The following is a 22,116-nucleotide window of genomic DNA, read 5'->3' as shown; positions in this document are numbered from 1 at the left end:
AGGTGACCCCTGCCGAGTGCGGCTTCACCATGCGTGGATTTGCACTTACGTGGTGCTACCTTATTACATAGTATGTAGTCGCTTTAGTGATTTAATTTATAATGTCATCGATTTCATTCTAAGCAACTTTGTTATCAGCAGCTGTTTTGTGGCACTTTGCAGTTTCGTGATCAGTCAAAATTTAGGCTCTCTACATTGTACCTACTTTTTTTATTGCAATATATTTTTTATGTATCTTTCAACTTAGCAGTTCTCAGAAACACCGTGATGTAATACTTAAACAAACCCTTAGTCGGCTTGAGTCTTTGCTAGTGACAATGTCAGTGTGAGCTTCTGAGTTGAGTGAAAAGTGACTTCATTGTGTGTGTTTTGTCATTGAGTGAAGTTATATTTTATTTCAATAGTAACCCTAGCATAATGGCTTGGGTTACTATTGAAATGTGTGCTTCTACATCCAAAAGTGATTCCAGGAAGAAAAAATCCAGAAAAATTTTGTCATTGCATGAGAAAATGATTATTTTGGGGGAAATAGAGGAAGTAAGAACATCTTTACACCTTACACCTTTAGCTAAAGAATATGAGTGCAATAAATCATCTAAACGAACAATTAAAAAGTGCGAGGACAAAATTAAAGCAAGCATTAAGTTGACAGCAAACTCTTCAAGTGCAAGTGCAAAATCCACTTCTGTTAGTCGACATGATATGCATTATTTAAAAAATGGAACAGTAATTGAATTTTTGGATCGAAGACCAAAGGAATAGAAATGTGCCTCTCAGTGATCAGGTGTAAGGCCTAACGTATTTATTCTCACATAAAGTCTCGCAGTGCTAGTGCAAATGGTGAATCAAGTTTCAGTGCTTCCAAGGGATGGTTTGATAGATTTTAAAAAAAAGCAAATCTGCACAATATTAAAGTTGTTGGTGAGATTTCTTCTGCCAATGTGGGGGCAGTAGAAAATTTTTTATCTGAATTGAAAAATGTAATAGAAGAGGGAGATACAAGGCAGATCAGATTTTTAACTGTGATGAAACTGGACTCTATTGGGGAAAAAAATGCCTGACAGGACATATTTATCCAAAGAAGAATGAGTTGAACCTGGATTCAAAGTGTCAAAGGACAAAAACACTCTCCTATTCTAGTAATGCTTCTAGTGATTATAAATGCAAGGGCCTTTATTTATTTATTTTTATTATAAATGCAAGGGAATTTATTTTTGCCTTTCAAAACCCCTGGCTTTGAAAGGCAAAAATAAATTCTCTCAGCCTGTTTACTGGCGATTGAATAGAAAAGCACGGATGACTGGCTCACTGTTTAGGAACCGGTTAGAGCATTGTTTCATACCTGAAGTTGAAGGATATCTGAAAAATAAGAATTTATCATTTAAGGTGCTCCTTATCTTAGACAATGCTCCAAGTCACCCAGTGTCACTTCTTGATTGCAATTCAAATGTAAAACTTGTGTTTCTTCCTCTGACCACAACATCAATTTTACAGCCCCTGGACCTAGGGATCATTTCAACTTTTAAATTTTTTTATCTAAGGAGAAGCTTGGCAAATCTTGTTGATAAAATTGAAAAATTTCTGGATAAAAACGTGTGCCAGTGTTGGGCTGAAGCAGGAAACAATCTTGCCAACCTTTTGTATCATCTGCACACTTCGACTTTAAGCCTGATATACCTTCATCAATATCATTGATATACAGTCGAACTTGGTTATAACGAGCATCAAGGGACCAACAGATTTCCTCGTTATACCCGTTACTCATTATATCCGTGATAGCGGAGATGGGGAAACCCCTTGGGCCGTTAAACAATGAACACTTTATCAGTTTTGAGTTAAATCTACCTCCTATTTTTTAAAATTCTCAATACCTTGATAAAAAGATAGATTCAAAAAACAAAAGAAATATTAGAGAGAAAAAAATAATATAAGTATATACCTACATATTATTTGTATTAAGATGCTTGTATAAACTACAATACAGTTATAAAATTAAACATAATATTTATTTGTCTGTAATTTTAAAAAACCATACACTTAATAAATACTAAACACAATTTATTCTCTGTAATTAAAAACAATACTAATTAATAATAAACACTGTTTCAATTAGTCTTTATTTATGAATCTTAAAATTGATGTTTGTTGTAAAGATTTCACTTTGATATTTCTTAAGTTTCCCCTTAAAACACTCAACGCGTTAAAAGTCTCATTACTTGCCTCAGTTCCTTCAAAAAATTGACCATTGTGTCCATTGCACCCTGAGCTTGTGAGATTGTCGGCACTGATTTTGATTCACTTCTCATCATATCATCACAATCATCATTGTATTGTCATTGTTGAGCACAGCATCTACAATGTTATTCTCTATAGGAAGACCACTAGTTAACAAGTTGTCATCAACTCGTACAAATTCATTGATGTTATCTGTATTAAAACCTACAACGTTGATAAGTAGCAACCATTCGGATAGTTATTTTCTTCATTTCCATCATCTTCATCTATGATTGAAATTTCATTTGAATTTAATTTCAATTTCTTGAAGCAATTCGATATGGTTGTCGAAGTAACATTGTTCCACGCATCATTCAATAAATTTATAGCATCCAATATCAGTATAGACTCTGTAAGTTTCTGTTCTCTTTGATTGATCAGATGTAGAACTAGAAATCTTTTATAAAATCCTTTCAAACTCTTGATTACACCTATGTCCATTGGTTGTAAAATTGATGCCACATTGGGAGGCAGAAACACTATTTTAATGTTGGACAAATTTTGAATCTGGGGATGTGCAGGACAGTTATCAACTAACAATAAAATATTTTTCTTCTTTTTGAACAGCTCCTTATTCCAATCATTTACGTATTGCCAAGAAATATCCGAAGTCATCCAAGCTTTTTTGTTTGCAGTGTAATCCACAGCAAGTTTCCCTACATTTTCAAAACACCGAGGTTTTAATGATTTTCCAGTAACAAACAGTTTTTTTTTATCAATTCCTGTCATATTTGTGCATACAAGTACCATCAAGCAAGCCTTTGATTTTTTTCCACCAACATTTTTCCCCTTAGAATGTAAATGTATTGTCAGGTGTCAAATTATAAAACAGTCTTGTTTTCGATGTTGTAGATGTCCATCATTGAAATCTTTCCTGATTTCTGCCCAAACACGGTCAATCCATTCATTTGCCATTATTGGATTTGCAGATCGAGATTCTCCACTAATTTTTGCATAAACGATGTTATGTCAGTTTTTAAATCGATCCAGCCAACCGTTGTTACATACAAAATCGTGGTTTCCAAATTGTTTAGCAAATTTTTCCGCTTGAGCCTTCAAGATCAGACCATCTATTAAAAATCCAGCACTTCTTTGTGTAATAAACCATTGGAGTAATGCTTCATCGACATCTGTAAACTCGCACTTTCTAAAATTTTTTTTTTTTTTCGGTTATGTCCTTTTCCAGTGCCGATATGTAAACATCTTTATTCTTCCACAATGTCGATACACTTGAAGAGGACAAAGAAAACTTTTTGCACACTTCATTTTTTTACACCACATTCTAACTCATGAATAATTTCCACTTTTTCGCAAATCGAGAGACACTTTCTTTTGTTAGTAGACATGTTTCCAAAGGAAGGGTTCATTTCTAACTAATTTTACTTTAAGAATGATAAAGTGATGCATACAAAGTTCTTAGACGTCCCACAACACATACAAAGTTCTTAGAAGTCCTGTTTCCAAAATTCTTAGAGGTCCTGAAATAAATTTATGGTTCAGTGAATACAAGACAATCTGTAAATAGGGTAATACGACAAACAAAATGCCAATGCAGTATTGTATAGCACCCCATTACCAGAGGACAAAGTCATAAACCAGACGCTAATTCAATGCAGATGGTCATAAAGCTAAGTCGCCCTTTTCATTTTAGTCTATTACAAGAATTGGGTTTTTCCGAACACGAGTAATTAAGAATCTTTGCATAGTTACCAAAATTTGTTCGGTATATCTGTGTAGTATGCTCGTTATAACTGTGAGCGATTTTATGGGAATATGCGTAAATTAAAATCATTATGGCTTTTTGCTCATTACAGCCATGATCTTGTTATTTCCGTGCTCATTATAACCAAGTTCAACTGTATATAAAAAACAACAGTTTTTGTTGTTTTGTATATACAGGAGGGACTCTACTAATAACATTAGTCCAAGAAGAGCAGTGTCAATTGATTGCCACTCTCTGTCATCTCCCACTCAACCACCCTTTTATCTATTGTTGCAACTTGCCATAATGCCATACTGCTCCAAATTGTTCAGTAGTCTTTCATGTGTAACAGTATCAAAAGCTTTTCTGAATTCCAAGTATATAATATCAAAATTATTTTTTGCATCAGTTCCTTTGTGTGACCACATCATAGTATCCAATTAGATTGGTCAGACTAGGCTTCCCCTTAACAAACCTATGCTGCGTCTGAATTATTACTGCAGCCTTCTCTAGATGATCCTACAATTCTTCTTTAACCAGTGACTCCATTATTTTATCAGGAACAGAAGTTAAACTAACAGGTCTGTAATTACTCATGTCAGCCTTTGATCCCCCTTTGTGAATTGGGGATACATTTGCACATCTCCAGTCTGTGGGAACCTCCTCTGAGTCCAAGAATGGTGTCATAATTATGTCTATGTGTTTGCTTACTTCCTTTGCTGCCTCCTTTAATATAACTGGATAGATACCAAACCCCCCCCCCCAGGTGCCTTTTTTATGTTTAACTTCAACAATTTCTCCTCCACTTTGCTCTCAGTTATTAAAAATCATTAAACTCCCTTTTAGAGTTTAATAAGCTTCTGTCCTGCACTTCCCTACAGAATTCCTCATGTGTGAATGTACATGCAAAATACTCATTCAATTTTTCAGCTGTCTGAGCAGGATCATCAACACTCGAAGCATCAATATCAGGTGGAGCAACCTGGTTCACACCTTCCTTCTACAGTTTATATAAGTAAAGAAGTCTTTGCTGTTTTTCTTTGCATCTTTTGCCAAAGATATCTCGTAATCTGCATTCTTTGTGACTTCATTATAGACTTTCTTATGTCTATCATAGGGTTCTGTCTCTCCTGATAATTTATATGCTCATTAGCATTAGTAGAGGCATTTGATGCAAGAAAGCAAGCTTATACAGCATCGGCCAAAAAAAAAAAAACCAATTCCACTTCACCCCTCTGTTTGTTCGAAATACCTGTCCAGCTGAGCCTTAAACTTATTTAGGATATCAACTTCCACAACAAGGGAGGGAAGTCTGTTCCATCAACCACCCACCCGCTGGCTAAAGGCAAATTTCCACACATTTATTCTACATCTGTCATTCCTCAATTTGAATTTATGCCCTCTCAGGTGATTATTCTGAGCAAGAGGAAGAATCCCATCAGCATTGAGCATGCTAAAACCATTCAAGGCTTTAAACACCTCTATCAGATCACCTCGCTGGTGCCTAGTCCCCAGACACTGCATAATTTGCAAAACTTAAGCCTTTCTTCGTAAGAGCACCCCTTTGTTCCATTCACTAATCTTGTTGCCCTTCTCTGTACTCGTTCCAGCATCTCTACATCCTTCTTGAAATGAGGCCTCCAGACCTGTATACAGTACTCTAGGTGTGGCCTGACCATTGCCTTATACAAGGGAATAATTACCTCCTTATCCCTCCTAGAAAAATTCCTATATATCATCGACAATACACCATGAGCTACTCTTGCAGCTCGTCTGCACTGCTCAGAGAACTTCATATCTGCCTGCACAACCACCCCCAAGTCCCTTTCCTTCTCTACCACTGTCAGTGTAGTACCACAGAGTTGATACGTTGCTCTGGGGTTGCTGTTTCCCATTTGTAGTACTTTACATTTGTCAATGTTAAACTTCATTCCACCTCTCAGCCCATCTGCTCAACCTTTCCAGAACCTGTTGCAGTAGCATAGTGTCAGTAGTGTCCTTGACAACCCTGCCAACCTTCGTATCGTCTGCAAACTTGGACCTCTCAACTTAGAATTCAATTAACCTACAAGAGACTTAACTTAACACATTAAGCTTGATATACCATCATCAATATCATTTATAAATACAGAAAACAATAATGGACCCAATACTGAACCCTGAGGGACTCCACTAATAACATTAGTCCACGATGAGCAGTGTCCATTGATTACCACTCTCTGTCTTCTCCCCCTCAACTACCCCTTTATACGGCACCTCCGTAGCCAGGTGGGAAGGAGCAGCAGTGCGTAGCACACGCTTCTTGATTAGACCGGGGTTCGAGCCCGTCACCACCAAATACGGAGGATGCGGAAAGGTCATTCAGGGAATGACCACCGCATATCCCGGAGCAATATGGCCTTAGTTGCTAATGCTCCTAAAAACCAAATAACAACCACCCCTTTATCCATAGCAGCAGTCTTCCATGTGCAACAGTATCAAAAGCCTTTCTAAGATCCAAGTATATAATATCAAAGTTATTCCCTGCATCCAGTTCTTTTGTGACTGCATCATAGTATCCAATCATATTGGTCAGGCAAGACTTCCCCTTAACAATACCATGCTGTGTCTGAGCTATAACTGAAGTCTTCTCTAGATGATCCTGCAGTGCTTCTTTAACCAGTGGCTCCATTAATTTTCCGGGAACAGAAGTTAAACTGACAGGTCTATAATTACTTGTGTCACCCTTTGATCCTCCTTTGTGAATTGGGGTCACATTTGCACATCTCCAGTCCATGGGTACTTCCCCTGAGTCCAAGGAAGCTCTCATAATTATGGCTAAGGGTTTGCTTACTTCCTTTGCTGCCTACTTTAATATAACTGGATAGATCCCATCCACCCCAGGTGGCTTTCTTGTATTTATCTTCAACAATTTCTCCTCCACTTTACTCTCAGTTATTACAAGATTATCTAGCTTACTGCCAGAGTTGAATACAACTCTGGCATTCCCCTCGCTGAATAACTCCTCATGTGTGAATGTTGATGCAAAATATTCATTTAGTTTGTTAGCTACCTGAGCAGGATCATCAACAGTTGAACCATCGATATCAAGTGAACCAATCTGATTCATCCCCTTCCTTCTAGAGTTTACATAAGTAAAGAATTCTTTGCTGTTTTTCTTTGCATCCTTTCCCAAAGATTTCTCATAATCTGCCTTTGCCTGCCTAACCTCCTTTGTGACTTGATTACAGACTAGCTTATATCTATCACAGGCTTCTGGTGTCACGTGTTAATTTATATGTATCCCATGCATTTTTCTTCTCCGTCACATGTCTCATTAGTTCATCTGACATCCACTTAGGCCTAAATCTTGAACAATATTTCTTAGTTGATATGTAAAGCCTAGTAGCTTCCAAGATAAGTTCTTTGAATGCTTCCCATTTTGAATTTGCTGTTGGTAACATCATCAGTTGGTTCCACTGTATAGAATTTAAATACTGTCTCAGACCATTGTAGTCGCCTTTACGCCCTGATGGTAGTTATCTCTTTGAGTAAATCCCACTTCAGCACACTGTGATCACTGCCACCTAGTGGTTCCTTTATCTGCAGATTCTTAATGCATGAAGAATCACTACTGATAATCAAATCAAGAGTATTACTCCCTCTAGTTGCCTCCCGAACATGCTGATGTAGAAAACAATCATCCAATAAATCCACAAAACCTTGCTAGTGTGTGAGTGAACAGCCCCCAAATTCCAGTCAGTATCTGGGAAATTAAAATCTCCCATTATAAGACTCTCTGATTTACTGGCCCACTCTATTTCCCTGTACAGTTTCTTATTATACTCATCAGAGTCATTAGGCCTATAGCACACTCCTACTCTCAATTTTGATGTCCCAATGCTTATGTCACACCAAGGCGCCTTCGTAGCCAGGTGGGAAGGAGCAGCAGTGCATAGCACATGCTTCTTGATTAGACCGGGGTTCGAGCCCGTCATCACCAAATACGGAGCATGCGGAAAGGTCAGGGAATGACCACTGCACCAGAGCAATATGGCCTTAGTTGCTAATGCTCCTAAAAACCAATAACAACAACAACAACATGTCACACCAAACTGACTCGACACTGCACTGTCCAGCAATGTCGACTGGCTTCACTTCCTTGGATTTTATGTATTTCTTAACTAATAGCATAACCCCTCCTCCCTTCCTATCCTGTCTATCCTTTCTGTAGACATTATACTCCCCAAATTCCAGTTCTGCATTCCTTATATCTGTGTGACACCACGTCTCTGAAATCTCCACAATATCTGCCTTTGATGTTTTGAGCAATACCTCAAATTCATCAAATTTATTTACTAAACACCTAGCATTGGTGAACACACAAGTATACATGCACCTGTTCTTTTTCTTAGCTACCCTAACACAACCCATGTGTTTATTTGTACCCCAATGATTCCCAGCAGTTTCTGAAATATCCTTTTTTCCAGGCTGCGGCTCATTCCAATAGAAGCAGTGCAAGAATCACTTTCACCTCTGCCAGTGGCTACTGTTAATCTATTAGTCCTTGTATCCCCCAATCTAGCAGTTTTACGACCCACCTAACACTGCCTCGATAGCATCAGCAAACATTCTTGCACCCTTTCTATTTAAGTGTATCCCATCCCTGTAGAAGCAGTCTCTCCTGTTAACAAGTACAGACCAGGCTGAAAAAAAATTCTACCCCTTGAGCCTTGCACAATCTTTCCAGGGCCGAATTGATTGACAGGGCTCTCATCATATACTCCCTCCTGCAGAATTGCAGACACTTTCAAATTCAACCCTAATTCACGGCTTTTTTTTCAACAGTGACCTGTACTTGTTAAGTAATTCCGCTGGTCTCCTACTCTTAATATCATTAGTGCCAACGTGTACAACTATATCACCTTTTGTGCCCTTAAAAGATGATATCCGCTCTACAACGTCATCAATCTTTGCTCCTGGCAGACATACCCTGGTCCTGTTCCACCTATCCTTTTTACAAAGCATGTTTCCCGTTTCCCTGTGAATAGAGTCACCAACAACTACTAGTTCCTTTGGGACCAGCGCATTCTGCCTTTGGGGCTGCTGCTGTGTTGCGTGATGACCAAGTGCAAGCTCTAGCATTGGTGTGGGCAGCTGAGAGCTTGATGGGCCCCTCACTTTTAATCCTTCGAGGGCATGATACTGTACCTGTATCCTGCATCAAGAAGAAAGTAATGTGTGGTATATGAAAAGTATTAAACTTTACTGTCCAGTGAAAATTATTTTCCCTTCTCTTGTAAAATACACTATATACAGTTTATGAACTGACACCATCAATCAATAATTATCAAAATGAACCACTAATCTTGTTCACAAAAAGCAGTAGGCAGCTCCATGGTCTTTTAAGAAATTTGTTGAGTGATCAACTCTGATGCACTACTTGGGCAAATGGCCAACCTAAGAACAAAATGTGCCAGTTTTTTGGTGGTTCATTGGTTTCACCTGAATTCCTAAAAATAGCTTGAAAATGCACACTCTCTCTCTCTCTCTCTCTCACTCTCACACACAATTCTGTATCGCTAAATTTAAATTTCGGAGGCTCAGCTGTATGTGTTTCTTATTGGGATTATAGATATTATTAATTTTTTTTAGTGTTGACTGACTCACGAATCATAATTTATGATTCGTGAGTCAGTCTCATGAATATTAACCAATTTTGTATAATACTGGACACAGAAATACTCTGCCAGGTACTACTGTTTTTGTCCTCCCTTCTAGAAATTTGTCAATAGTAGTAATGGAGGCATGTGATGCAAGAAAGCAAGTGTATGAGCATATATAGCATTCAGGTGGTAGATGACTTTCATCAACCGGTGAAATACCACCACTTTGCTTATTGGGGGCTTGAAGTGGTGAAACCCATGTTTAGTCTCTAGAGCAAAGTTTCTGGCCTCCCCCCCCCCCCATATTTTTCCTTCAACCCATGCACGGTACTAAGTACTATAGGCTTTGATACCTTTCGTGTTTGGGGTTTTCATAAAAAAAAAAAAAAAAAAATCAATTTCACACATCCATTCCCTCTAAAAGTTTGTCCAGTTCCTCCTTGAATTTATTTACGCTATCAACTTCCACAACGATAGATGTAAGTTTGTTCCAGCAGTTAACCACCCACTGACTAAAGCCAAATTTCCGCAAGTCTATTCTACAACTGTCTTTGAATTTATGTCCCCTCAGGTTTGTAACCTTAGCAAGCAGAAGAATGTGATCAGAATTCAGTGTGCTCAACCATTCAAGGCCTTATACACTTCAATCAGATCACCTCGCAGGTGTCCCATATTAGTCTCCATATGCTGCAATTTGCAGAACTTAAGCCTTTCTTGGTAAGAGGACCCCTTCATTCCCCTCACCAATCTTGTTGCCCTTCTCTGTACATGCTCAAGCAAATCTACATCCTTCCTAAAATGAGGCCTCTAGACCTGTATGCAGTACTCAAGATGTGGACTGACCATTGCCTTATACAAAGGGATAATCACCTCCTTTTCCCTACTAGCAAAATTCCTGTATATCATTGACAGTACCCCATGACCTGCTCTGGCAGCCTGTCTGCATTATTCAGAAAACTTCATGTCTGACTGTACAATTACTCCCAGATCTTTTTCATTTTCTACCACCCTAAGTGTAGTACCACACAGTTGGTATGTTTCCCTGGGGTTACTTCTACCCATATGCTGTAATTTGCATTTGTCCATGCTAAACTTCAGTTAGCATTTCTCAACCCATCTGCCGAAGTTTTCGAGATCCTGGTGCAGTAGCACACTGCTATTACTGTCATTAACAACCCTGCTAACCTTTGTATCATCTGAAAACTTTGACATTAAACCTGATATACCTTCATCAATTTCATTGATAAATATATAAAACAACAGGGGACCCAGCACCGAACCGTGAGGGACTCCACTAATAATGTTAGTCCACGAAACGACTAATGATACTGTGATATTGCAAATATTAATTAGTTCAGTTTGATCTGGCCAGAAATCTTATAAGGAGAAATCAGATTGACATTAAGATAAATTATTAGTTTGTAGTGATCAGAATTTTTCATTAATTTTACTGAATACTTAGACTTCCTTTTTTTTTTAATTAAAAAATTTCATTTGAATTTTGCTTTTTTGACTAATATTACAGAAATTTGGATCTCCCTTTATCATATTACTCATATGATGATCTAAAGTACATGTCTTGGATGTATAGAAAGAATGTTCCTCTGACTCCACCTTTGGTGAAATTAGTGAAACTTCACACTCGATCTGGGTATCGTCTTAACTTTTATTATTCTGTTTATAGTTGATTTATGTGTATTGTATATATATCTGGTCAAAGATCTGAGACTGTTATCATAAAAAAATCTATTTTTGTAATAATATACCACCTATAATACTCATAAGCTCAATGCATTATATAGCCTTAGATGCTAATGCGCCATAAAACTAAAAAAAAAAAAAAAAACCTCATAAGCTCACTCAAATTATTTCCCTTTGGATATTGAACATTTGTTCTACCTGTATGGTACAGTTTTTGAATTCTGCTGCTATTATATAATGCAGAGTTGCCCTAGAGGCAATGATAATTTCAACTTAGTTAATTGTTGCTTCATTTGGAGGAATAGAAAAAAATCACAGGGCAAAAGGTCAGATGAATAAGGCAGATGCTGAAAAAACATTGTGTCCATTTTGCCATTGTTCAAATAAGTGTGATCACTTTACAAAAGTACTGTGGCTGAATGCACATTGCTGTGAGTAATCCAATGTTTATACTAATGATAGATATGCCGAATGGCTAGAACCACAAAGTAGGAGAGTTTCTGCCATGCAATGGACATACCACACATCTTAGATCTTTGACTGTAGTATGTGTTTATTTTTAGCTCACTCCTGTATCTTATAACATGACTCTAAAATAATTTGTAATTATAAGAATTAATAACTTTAGAGACATTGGATTATTTTTGTATCTTTTCATAATACAGGTGTGTACAGATGCAAGGGAAATATGAGTAGTGAGATCTCCTTAAGGAGAAAGCAAAGTTTTCTAGTCTACCTTCATTGGACTTTTAAGAAATTTTGCTAGCTTTTTTTTTTTTTTATCATTTCACATGGAAAAAAATTGTTTTGTGACTAGAATCTCTTTTCTTCTAATTAAACATATTTTAATATGTTTAATATAAACATATTTATGCTTTTAATATAAACATAATTCTACTGAACTCCCGTAATGTGTATGCGCATATACACTAGAGATGACAACAGAAACTATACCTGTTTACTTTTTAAAAGTACTGATCCAATTTTTATCTTAGTTCATACATAGAAACATAATGATTACCTGAAAATGCTCCAGACATAAACAGCTTCTTATACATTGCTTTTCTGATCATTTCCCACACCCATAGGCCAGTAGTAGCCATATTCTGCAAGAAAGCTTGAGGCTTTTTTCATTATTTCATTATATTTTTTTTTTTTTTTGTTCCATTATATATAATAAGCTTGCTTTCTTAAATATGATGCAAGAAAGCAAGCTTATAAAGCATCAGCTAAAAAAAATGAACCCTCCCATATTACCTGTCCATCACATAGTAATTTTTCTAGTTCTTGAATTTATTCAAACTGCCCACGTCCACAACATCAGATGACAGTTTGTTCCAACAATCAACAACCTGCTGGATGAAGAAAAACCTTTGCAACCATCCTTCCTCAATTTGAATTTATGATTCCTCTTGTGTAGACTGAACAAGAGGAAGAATGTCATCAGCATTGAGCTGGCTCAATCCATTCAAGGCCTTAAAAACACCTCACAGGTACCTAGTCTCCAGATGCTACAATTTGCTGAAATGAAGTCTGTCTTGGTAGGCCCACTGTTTTATTCCCTTCGTCAATCTCGTTGCCCTTCTCTACACCTGTTTCAGCAGATCTACATCTTTCCTGAAATGAAGCATGTAGACCTGTAAGCAGCCTAACCAATTGCCTTACAGAATGGGAAAATCACCATCTTATCCCTGTTAGCAAACATGGATGCAGCACATGTTTGTACTGGTTTGGAAAAGAGAGGGGGCGATTATAGAAGCCGATTCAGAAGAACAGTAAGGAAGTACCTATAGAAAGGCATGCAGCAGAAACTGAACATCAATGAGACAGAATGGAGAGACTTTGTAAGAGATGGTTCATTAATTAATTTAACTGCTCTCTTTTGAATGTAGTCTAGAAACCTGAGAGAGGTTATGGGGCATTGCTCCAGATGTGGGAACAGTATTCCATAGTAGGAAGATTTGAGATTTGTACAAGGTGAGTAGCTGTTTAAAAGAAAAGTAATGCCGAGAGCAAAAGAGAAAAACCCAGTTTTTGGGATGCAGAGGAAGTAATATTTGTGATGTGCTTATGCCAAGAGAGAGAGAGAGAGATCAGAAGATAAAGTAATCCATTGGTATGATCTTGTCTAGAAATCTGAGTGTTATTGAAGATCATACTGGTTTGGAAGAGAGAGAGTGGGGACATCATATATCCCTAATAAAGATATATGACCTTGTCTAGAAATCTGAGTGTTGTCGAAGATGAGTATATGAGCAGTAGAATCCTTTTTGCAAGATATAAGTCAGGACTGAGTTTGAGAAGGTTTTAAATTAGCTAAGTTGTCTATGCCCTACTGGAGAATTACCTAGAGATCAGCATTTAAAGAATTGGTAATTGATATCAAGAAGTTGGAGCTATTTGTGAAATGCAAGGTTTCTCAAACTGGAAGGAATAATGCAATTGGCTATCATGAACAAAATATGATTTCCAGTCAATAGAAGAAGATCATTAATATACAAGAGGAAAGCAGTAGGAGAAAGAACTGAATCTTGGGGAACACCAGCATTAGTGGAGAAGTTAAAAGACAAGGCCGTCTATCACCGTATGCAGTGAAATATCTTATGGTTTGGCAAATGTTTTTTGTAATGGGGTATCTAGTTTTCTCAGATAAGCATCTGAGAAAACTTTGAGCATCTTTGGCTGATGCTCATAACAGCATCAGCCAAAATAAACCTTTTCCATTTCACTTATCCATTCACTTACACAACATTAGGTGAAATTACAAAATTAACCATTAACCACGTTTTGGCTAAAGGCAAACTTCAACACATCTTTTCTAGGACTAATAGATTAACAGTAGCCACTGGCAGAGTTGAAAGTGATTCTTGCACTGCTTCTATTGGAATGAGCAGCAGCCTGGAAAACAAGATGTAGGATATTTCAGAGACTGCTGGGAGTCATTGCGGTACAAATAAACACATGAGTTGTGTTAGGGTAGCTAAGAATAGGAACAGGTGCATGTATACTTGTGTGTACACCAATGCTAGAAGTTTGGTAAATAAATTTGATGAATTTCAGGTATTGCTCAAAGCATCAAAGGCGGATATTCTTGGGATATCAGAGATGTGGTGTCACAGATATAAGGAATGTAGAACTGGAATTTGGGGAGTACAACGTCTACAGAAAGGATAGACAGGACAGGATAGGAAAGGAGGAGGGGTTATGCTATTATTTAAGAAACACATAAAATCCAAGGAAGTGAAGCCAGTCGACATCGCTGGACAGTGCAGTGTCAAGTCAGTTTGGTGTGACAAGCATTGGGAGATCAGCTTGTTCAGGAGGCAAATAGAGGGAGTAATACTCTTGATTTGATTATCAGTAGTGATTCTTCATGCATTAAGAATCTGCAGATAAAGGAACCACTAGGTGGCAGTGATCACAGTGTGCTGAAGTGGGATTTACTCAAAGAGATAACTACCATCAGGGCGTAAAGGCGACTACAATGGTCTGAGACAGTATTTAAATTCTATACAGTGGAACCAACTGATGATGTTACCAACAGCAAATTCAAAATGGGAAGCATTCAAAGAACTTATCTTGGAAGCTACTAGGCTTTACATATCAACTAAGAAATATTGTTCAAGATTTAGGCCTAAGTGGATGTCAGATGAACTAATGAGACATGTGACGGAGAAGAAAAATGCATGGGATACATATAAATTAACACGTGACACCAGAAGCCTGTGATAGATATAAGCTAGTCTGTAATCAAGTCACAAAGGAGGTTAGGCAGGCAAAGGCAGATTATGAGAAATCTTTGGGAAAGGATGCAAAGAAAAACAGCAAAGAATTCTTTACTTATGTAAACTCTAGAAGGAAGGGGATGAATCAGATTGGTTCACTTGATATCGATGGTTCAACTGTTGATGATCCTGCTCAGGTAGCTAACAAACTAAATGAATATTTTGCATCAACATTCACACATGAGGAGTTATTCAGCGAGGGGAATGCCAGAGTTGTATTCAACTCTGGCAGTAAGCTAGATAATCTTGTAATAACTGAGAGTAAAGTGGAGGAGAAATTGTTGAAGATAAATACAAGAAAGGCACCTGGAGTGAATGGCATCTATCCAGTTATATTAAAGGAGGCAGCAAAGGAAGTAAGCAAACCATTAGCCATAATTATGAGAGCTTCCTTGGACTCAGGGGAGGTACCCATAGACTGGAGATGTGCAAATGTGACCCCAATTCACAAAGGAGGATCAAAGGCTGACACAAGTAATTATAGACCTGTAAGTTTAACTTCTGTTCTAGGAAAATTAATGGAGGCACTGGTTAAAGAAGCACTGCAGGATCATCTAGACAAGACTTCAGTTATAGCTCGGACACAGCATGGTTTTATTAAGGGGAAGTCTTGCCTGACCAATTTTGTGATTTGACCAGTCACAAAAGAGCTGGATGCAGGGAATAACTTTGATATTATATATTTGGATCTTAGAAAGGCTTTTGATACTGTTGCACCTGGAAGACTGCTGCACAAATTGGAGCAGTGTGGTATTGGAGGCAAATTGCTGCTATGGATAAAGGGGTGGTTGAGGGGGAGAAGACAGAGAGTGGTAATCAATGGACACTGCTCATCTTGGACTAATGTTATTAGTGGAGTCCCTCAGGGTTCAGTGTTGGGTCCATTATTGTTTTCTGTGTTTATATATAATATTGATGATGGTATATCAAGCTTAATGTCCAAGTTTGCAGACGATACAAAGGTTGGCAGGGTTGTTAAGGACACTACTGACTCTATGCTGCTGCAACAGGATCTGGAAAGGTTGAGCAGATGGGCTGAGAGGTGGCAAATGAAGTTTAACATTGACAAATATAAAGTACTACATTGGGAAACAGCAACCCCAGAGCAACGTATCAACTCTGTGGTACTACACCAACAGTGGTAGAGAATGAAAAGGACGTGGGGGTAATTGTGCAGGCAGATATGAAGTTCTCTGAGCAGTGCAGATGGGCTGCAAGAGTAGCTCATGGTGTATTGTCGTATATAGGAATTTTTCTAGCAGGGATAATGATGGATATTTATTCCCTTGTATAAGGCAATGGTCAGGCCACACCTTGAGTACTGTATACACGTCTGGAGGCCTGATTTCAAAAAGGATGTAGAGCTCCTAACGAGTACAGAGAAGGGCAACAAGATTAGTGAATGGAACAAAGGGTTGCTCTTACAAAGAAAGGCTTAAGTTTTGCAAATTACAGTGTCTGGAGACTAGACACATGCGAGGTAATCTGATAGAGGTGTATAAAGTGTTGAATGGTTTGAGCATACTCAATGCTGATGGGATTTATCCTCTTGCTCAGAATAATCACCTGAAAGGGCATAAATTCAAATTGTGGAAAGACAGATATAGGATAGATGTGCAGAAATTTGCCTTTAGCCAGCGGGTAGTTGGTTAGTGGAACAGACTTCCATCCCTTGTTGTGGAAGTTTATAGCCTAAATAAATGTAAGGCTCAGCTGGAGAGGTATTTCGAATGGAGGGGTGAAGTGGAAGTTTTTTTTTTTTTTTTTTTTTTTGGCTGATGCTGCGTAAGCTTGCTTTCTTGCATCATATGCCTCTACTAATGCTAAATTCTACAGCCATCCTTCATTAATTTGAATTTATGCCCCTCATGCATAGTCTTAGCATGTGGCAGCATTAGTGTACATGGAAATATACACTGTGTAGACAGACACAGTGTATACACAGTGTCTGTCTGACAACCGCATATCCCCGGAGCAATATGGCCTTAGTTGCTAATGCTCATAAAAACCAAATAACAACAACAACAGAAATCATGTAATGCCTACCTAGTAATGGATAGGCCCACCATTCATCCAGATAAGGGCAGTCACACGGCGCGGCATTGAGTCCACTAGTTCATGAGTGGGTTTCACAGGTATTTCCATACATACACTGCTATCCATAATTCTATCGCATTCCTGGGTGGAGAATCCATAGCTCGAACGGACCTTTCCGCAGCCTTACAAAGATGCTCCACATGGTTCTTCTTGTCTAATGAACGGGGAGGCCATTCCATGGTGGTAAAACCTGCAAAATGCTCTTTGAACCATGTTCTTGTCACCACAACTCTGTGGGGAGGTGCATTGTCTTGCTGGAAGAATCCATTACCCTGTGGGTGCATGATGACCATGAAGGGATGCAGATGGTCTGCAAGGATGGACACGTAACCTGTACCATTCAGAGATGCATCTAGATGTACGAGAGATCCCAAATTGTGCCAGTTGAACATGCCCCAGACTATTGCTGACCGTCCACCTGGCTGAACAGTTCCTTGTATGACATGACAGGTGCATAGCTTCATGCGGATTTTGCCAGCCAGATACTCACCCTCCCGTCTGCTCAAAATAACTGGAAATGTGACTCATTGGACTAGGAGACCCGTCTCCAACCATCCAAGGTCTAGTGCCGATGTTCTTTCGCCCAATTGAGGTGTATGGTCCTGTGTCGTGGTGTTAGCAGTGAGACTCTGGTTAGTCGGCAGCTCCCATAACCTATTGCGGCTAATGATCATCTGATGGTCTTGGTGGAGACGTTTTTGCACCTCCCTCGTTGAAGTCTGCGGTGATTTGGCCACTGTCACTTTCCGGTTGGCTGAAACAAAGCGAGACAGATGTCGATGGCCATGTTCTTCCACCACCTTTCTCCACCCACAGCATTGTCCATGGTGAGATGTTATTCCAGAAATGGGGCAGTCCTCCCGATACACTCTTGATACTGTCGAATGGGGATAGTGCAATTTCTGTACCACCTCTGCGATAGTGACCCATGCATTGGACACCCACTATTGTCTCTCTTTCAAAGTCAGTTAACTCTGTGCTTGTTAACAGGAGAGACTGCTTGTAGAGGGATAGGATACACTTAAATAGAAAAGGTGCAGGAATATTTCCAGATCCTATCGAGGCAGCGTTCAGTGGATTGGAAAACTAATAGCGTGGGGGAGAATACACAGTCTAATAGAATAACAATAGACACGGGAAGAGGTGAAAGTGATTCTTGCACTGTTTCTATTGAAATATGCAGCAGCCTGGAAAGCAAGGTGCCAGGGATTTCAAAGCCTGCTGTGAGTCATCATGGAACAGGTAAATACATAGACTGTGTCAGAGTTAGAGGATAGTGACCTGTTGCATCTCTTTGTGTCTCTCTCTATAACAAGCCAGCATATCATTAACCTTTCGATTCACTTTTAGGAATCTTATGAGATCAGGGTCCATCTTCTCAAGCCTTCCCTTTGCCAATGAAATCTCATGGAATGCAGTTGCCATCTCCTTGGTGATGAAGCATATCAGCTCCTTAGCTGTTTTGTTTTGAGCCTCAGCTGTAATTGCCATTTCTGCCTTCTGTGCTTCCAGCTCTTGGGATTTGGTTAGCACTTCCACATTGTTGTGGTTAACCTTCATTGTGATTTCATCCTTCTCAAAATCTCTGAAGCCATGCATGAACTACAGGCAAATTTGTTTCCAAAACCCAGTCACATAGTTTTGAGTAACCTCTTTCCAGACCTTAGCAATGTTGATTGATGCTCTTGTAAGCATTGTGCAAAAATCTCATTAAATCAACCCAGTCTCGCTTTCTGTTTCCGCTAATGCCTGTGCAAAAGTTTGTGCATAAATAGTATGCTTTTAAATTAGAAATTATGCTGTGATCCATGGTTTGGAGGTAGAAACATGATTTTTACATTTGGATGGAAATCATCAAAATGTGAGGATGACTTGGAGCATTATCTAATACAGCATTTCTCAAACTGTGTTCTGCAAGATGTGAACAAGAGTTCCTTGAAAAATCATAATTAATAAATAAAAATAAATAAATTTTACATATTTGTAACGTACACCACTTTTGTATCATTATAATTTTTCACGTTATTTATTTATTTTTTCTTATTTATTAATATACTGGCATAGACTTATAATCAAATAGACTGCGGAGGGCTTTGCATAGAGAAATATGAATAGAGGTAATGACATCTACGAAAAAGTAGCAATGTAGTGATCTAATATGCCATTTATATGCGATTTAGCCTGGAGCACATGGGTTGCGGGAGAGGGGGAAGCAAACCGATGTTATAACTAAACTCGCTTCCTTGTATAAATTAAATTTTTTTTGCTAATTATCAGTATTTCGAAATATTATTATTAAAATAAATGAACATGGATTTGTGGTTGAAAATGGGAACTTGAAAACGAGAAGCAAGTATTTCTAGTAGTGCAACTGTGGTCGATGAAAAGGAACACACTTGAAAGTGAGCATAAACAATCGCAGCCTTTTGATCCCCAAATTCCAAAGTGAAAAAAACAGGAACCAACTAATAAAAGACCAAAACGAAAGTATGATGACAGTTATTTGAATTTCAGCTTTACATGTGTTGAAAATAAAGATGCTCCTGATGCACAGTGCATCATATGTAATAAAATATTAGTAAACAGTTGTTCGGTTCCTGCTAAACTTGTGTTTCGTAAATATATATGTGTTCTGTAAATATATTGTGAGATGAAAAGTGTTCCGTGACTAAAAAAGTATGGGAAACACTCATCTAATAAAAGCAAAATCTTGAAAGGAATATCTTTTTCTTTGTAATATTTCTCCATCTCAAGAACAAAACAATATGAAAACCAGTCTAATGGTTACTCAAGCCTTTGGATTTGACCAGAAATAAAGTGTAAGGGCAGCTTTACTCGTGCCCTTAAATGCACAGAGATTTTCTGAGTGATACAAAAGCAATTCACTCTGAAGAAGCTCTGCTTGGCAGTTATCATTAACTACTCTACCAATCTTTACATCATCTGCAAATTTAGACATCACACCCTCTATCCCTTCATCTATGTCATTTATGAAAATCAAAAACAACAGTGGTCCTAATATTGATCTTGGGGAACCCCACTTCTTACCTCAACCCAATCTGAGGAATAACCATTTATCACAACCCTCTGCCTCCTGGCCTGAAACCATACAGCTATCCATCTAAGGATTTTCCCTGTGATTCCAACCTGTTCCAATTTATATATAGTAACTGCTCGTGTGAGACTGAGTCAAATGCTTTACTGAAATCCAAATAAACAATGTCAGAATTATTCCCTAAGTCCAGCTCTTGAATGACCCTGTCAAAACATGATTTTCCCTTTACAAAACCATGCTGAGTATTCTTCAGATTCCATTTCTATCTAAATGATCCTAAATTCCACCCTAGATCATTGTCTCCATAATTTTCCCTACTACTGAAGTTACACTTACTGGCCGATAATTTCCCACTTCACTCTTAGAACCGCCCTTATGTGTTGGAGATACATTGGCACTTTTCTAATCCAACAGAATTACTCCTGATTCCAGTGAAGCTCTCATAATTAGCCTCAATGGTTCAATATGCTCACTTGCTGCCTCTCTTAATATTATAGGGTATATGCCATTAAACTCCAGGAGCCTTACTGGCCTGTAGGCTCAAAAGTTTCTTCATTAAATAAACATGTGAAATTTCAACATCATTAATTACATATTTTTCAACTTCACTCCCATAATTTCTCATTGTCACAAAGGGTTTTCCTTCTGTAAATATCGATGCAAAGTAATTAGCATTAGTAGAGGTATACAATGCAAGAAAGCAAGCTTTATGCAGCATTAGCCAAAAAAAAAAAAAAATGCTCTGATTTCACTCCTCCGTTCGTTCCAAATACCTGTCGAGCTCAACCTTAAATTTTTTTAGGCTATCAACTTCCACAACAAAAGATGGAAGTCTGTTCCACCAATCAACTGCCTGCTGGCTTAAGGCAAACTTCCGCACATCTATCCTACAACTGTCTTTCCTCAGTTTGAATTATACCCTCTTGGGTGATTATTCTGAGCAAGATGAAGAATCCCAATGCTCAATGCTGAGCATGCTCAAACCATTCAGGGCTTTATACACCTCAATCAGATCACCTCACAGATGCCTAGTCTCCAAGCACTGTAATCTGCAAAACAAGCCTTTCTTCATAAGAGTAACCCTTTGTTCCATTCACTAATCTTGTTGTCCTTCTCTGTACTCGTTCCAACAGCTCTACATCCTTCTTAAAATGAGGCCTCCAGACCTGTATACAGTACTCAAGGAGTGGCCTGACCATCCCCTTATACAAGGAGATAATCACCTCCTTATCCCTGCTAGAAAAATTCCTGTATATCAGGGGTGTCCAACTTAATTTCTGATGCGATCTACTTTTTTTCTTCAAAATGTGCCACGATCTATCATCTCAAGAATTTCATTGCACATGATTAAAAAGTTAATCAACACATATTAAAAATTGTTGTTTATAAATTTTAAAATTAAATCCAATTCATAATTCTTATTTTAAATTCACACGTATTTAAAATTTTAATTTATGCGAAGCTTGTGTCTTCATGTCATCTGCCAAGCTTTCAAAATTGGGGATATACTGTGATAAGGTCATGTTTCCATAAGCCCTATTATGTCAGCGTTACTTGTCCTAACCAGCAGTTCCAATTCACTCATTTTATTAACGACATTTCTGACATTACTGTATAAACAATTAAGACTTGGTATTCTTGTATAGTTAACTACCCTGACACACCACTTAAAGTTATTTAACCTCTCTTCCCTGGCATTAGCTACCCACTCATTTGAAACATTTCTGCCCTCCAAACATCTTGCTAATATGTTCTGTTGCGGTAACAAACAAGAACTAAGGTATGTGCAAGCGTTACTTTGACCAAAATTGAACAAGAATGAAAGAGACCTGGGGGTAATTGTGCAGTCAGATATGA

At 38.2% G+C, this 22,116-nt stretch overlaps 1 protein-coding gene across 2 annotated transcripts in view; it reads left to right on the top strand.

Annotated features, from left to right (window-relative positions):
• Positions 1-22,116, top strand: part of LOC150090421 (lysophosphatidylcholine acyltransferase 1-like) — a 347,274-nt gene that overhangs the window by 252,598 nt on the left and 72,560 nt on the right. For both annotated transcript variants that reach the window (XM_090369114.1, XM_090369115.1), the window contains exon 11: positions 11,147-11,272. In XM_090369114.1, the coding sequence (XP_090225240.1) occupies positions 11,147-11,272 (126 nt within the window). The remainder of the gene's footprint in view (positions 1-11,146; positions 11,273-22,116) is intronic.

This window comes from Mastigoproctus giganteus, chromosome 2, assembly GCF_048544385.1.
Source record: "Mastigoproctus giganteus isolate SK-2022 chromosome 2, ASM4854438v1, whole genome shotgun sequence".
In the NCBI taxonomy this organism is placed as follows: domain Eukaryota; kingdom Metazoa; phylum Arthropoda; class Arachnida; order Uropygi; family Thelyphonidae; genus Mastigoproctus; species Mastigoproctus giganteus.
This window is presented reverse-complemented; position numbering and strand designations above follow the sequence as displayed.